The sequence below is a fragment of the Silene latifolia genome, chromosome 11 (genome assembly GCF_048544455.1).
Source record: "Silene latifolia isolate original U9 population chromosome 11, ASM4854445v1, whole genome shotgun sequence".
NCBI lineage: Eukaryota > Viridiplantae > Streptophyta > Magnoliopsida > Caryophyllales > Caryophyllaceae > Silene > Silene latifolia.
The window spans coordinates 35,413,738-35,415,468 of record NC_133536.1 but is presented as its reverse complement, the minus strand read 5'-3'; the positions used below and the strand labels follow the sequence as shown (position 1 = coordinate 35,415,468).

At 39.3% G+C, this 1,731-nt stretch overlaps 1 protein-coding gene across 1 annotated transcript; it reads right to left on the bottom strand.

The window, feature by feature from the left end:
- Positions 1 to 574: 574 nt before the first annotated feature.
- LOC141613234 (uncharacterized) lies at positions 575 to 934 on the bottom strand. Its single transcript, XM_074431975.1, has one exon. The coding sequence runs from the start codon at positions 932 to 934 to the stop codon at positions 575 to 577; it is 360 nt and encodes a 119-aa protein (XP_074288076.1).
- Between the last annotated feature and the right edge of the window lie 797 nt (positions 935 to 1,731).

The following is a 1,731-nucleotide window of genomic DNA, read 5'->3' as shown; positions in this document are numbered from 1 at the left end:
CCCAATTATGCATTAAAAAGCATAGGAACGAGGCTAATTCGGGGACTAAATATGCTCTAAAATGAGTCACATCACCCGGTCGTGTTAGGCTGCTGCTGCTGGTTGCAGCCTTGGTTCTTGTTGTAGGAACCATTCGAATTGCCTCCTCCTCCACCATCCTTGCCACGATTGTTATTACGATAGTTCTTCTTATTCTTATTTTTATTAGGTTGAGAAGAACCACCATTTTTGTTATTGGATTGACGGTTGGAGGGATCAGAAGACGACTCGGCCTAATTAACATTAAGAGTCGTGTCAGGGTTAGCAGAAGAATTTTTAGCACGGCGACTTTCTTCAATTGTCAACATGGAGCGAGTTTTGTAAAATGGTGGGAGTGGGTCACTTTTTTGAATGACGGTGGCGATATTGTCATAAGCATCTGAGACATGAGTCGTCAGTTGCATGACAAGCCGAGTATCAGAAACAGGGGCACCAACATTAGCAAGTTGGTCCGCTATCATCTTCAGCGCTTGACAATACGACGAAACGTTAGGATAGTTATCCATGTGGATATTTGTGAATTGTTGTTCTAGCATTATATTACGGCCTTGGATTTTTTAGTGTCATTGAATATGTCTTTGAGACGATCCCAAGCACTTTGCGCCGTTTCACCCGGTTCGAGAATTGTATGTAGGAGATCGAGAGAGATGGTGTTATAGATCCATTGCTTAACAACGGCATCAAAACGGTTCCATTTAGTATCCTTATTGATTACAGTGTCCTTGGGAGGGCTGATATGATCAATGACATCAAATGCACGAGCAGTATTGAGAAATAGCTCGGCCCATGAAGCATAATGCACGTTCTCGGTTTTGAGAGTTACTTGAACAAATTTTTTGATGTTTGAGACGGAGTAGGCTGGGTGAAAGAATTTTTTGTTGTTGTCGTTTGTCATCGTGTGCCAGGAAGAAGAAGAAGAGAAAGATCATAGATGAAGGGAGAAAGGTAGGAGGCGGAAGCAGGGAGTTTTAGATCAAGGGTAGCTCTAATACCACAATAGAAGTTAATCCCTTGAGTGATTTCATTAGCAATGATCAAAATATATACCGATACAAGGCCATGATTCTGGCAGATCCTAAGCCTAAATTAGAGGAGACATTAACTAATTCTAGGCCTAATAACAAGGAGTCAAATCCTATGAATATGGAAAAATATAATTACATAAATTACACAATATTTTTGCTAATATGCACATATTCTAATAGGGACATCAAACTCTATTATAATCAATTAGCACCCACCATTCATAACCTCGGTGAGTAGTGAGGAAGTAGTAGAGAGTTTGACTATATAGTCAAAAATCATAGAGGGGGAAAGTTTACCATGTAAGAGCCATATATCAAATTATCAATACTATTTTGAATTGAAAGTGGAAAAAGAGGGTAAAGAAGAAGAAGATACCCAATAGTTACTTTCAATTTTGGACAGTTTTTGGTAGTATTAGGCTTGTGATGGATGGCGTCGGAATGCATGTTGAATAGCTGCGGTTGTTTGGCACAGTTTGGCAGGGCCAAATACAAATTTGGGTATTCGAATTCCGTGTTTGCCGTGGTAATACACGTGAGCTTCCATTTGCGCTGAAAGAAAGAAAAGACAGGAAATCAAAATCAAGGAGTAGATTAACAAAATAGAAATCCGGAGGAAGGAAAACAGAGAAAATGAAAATGAAAATGAAAAGCTTCAATTGTTAAT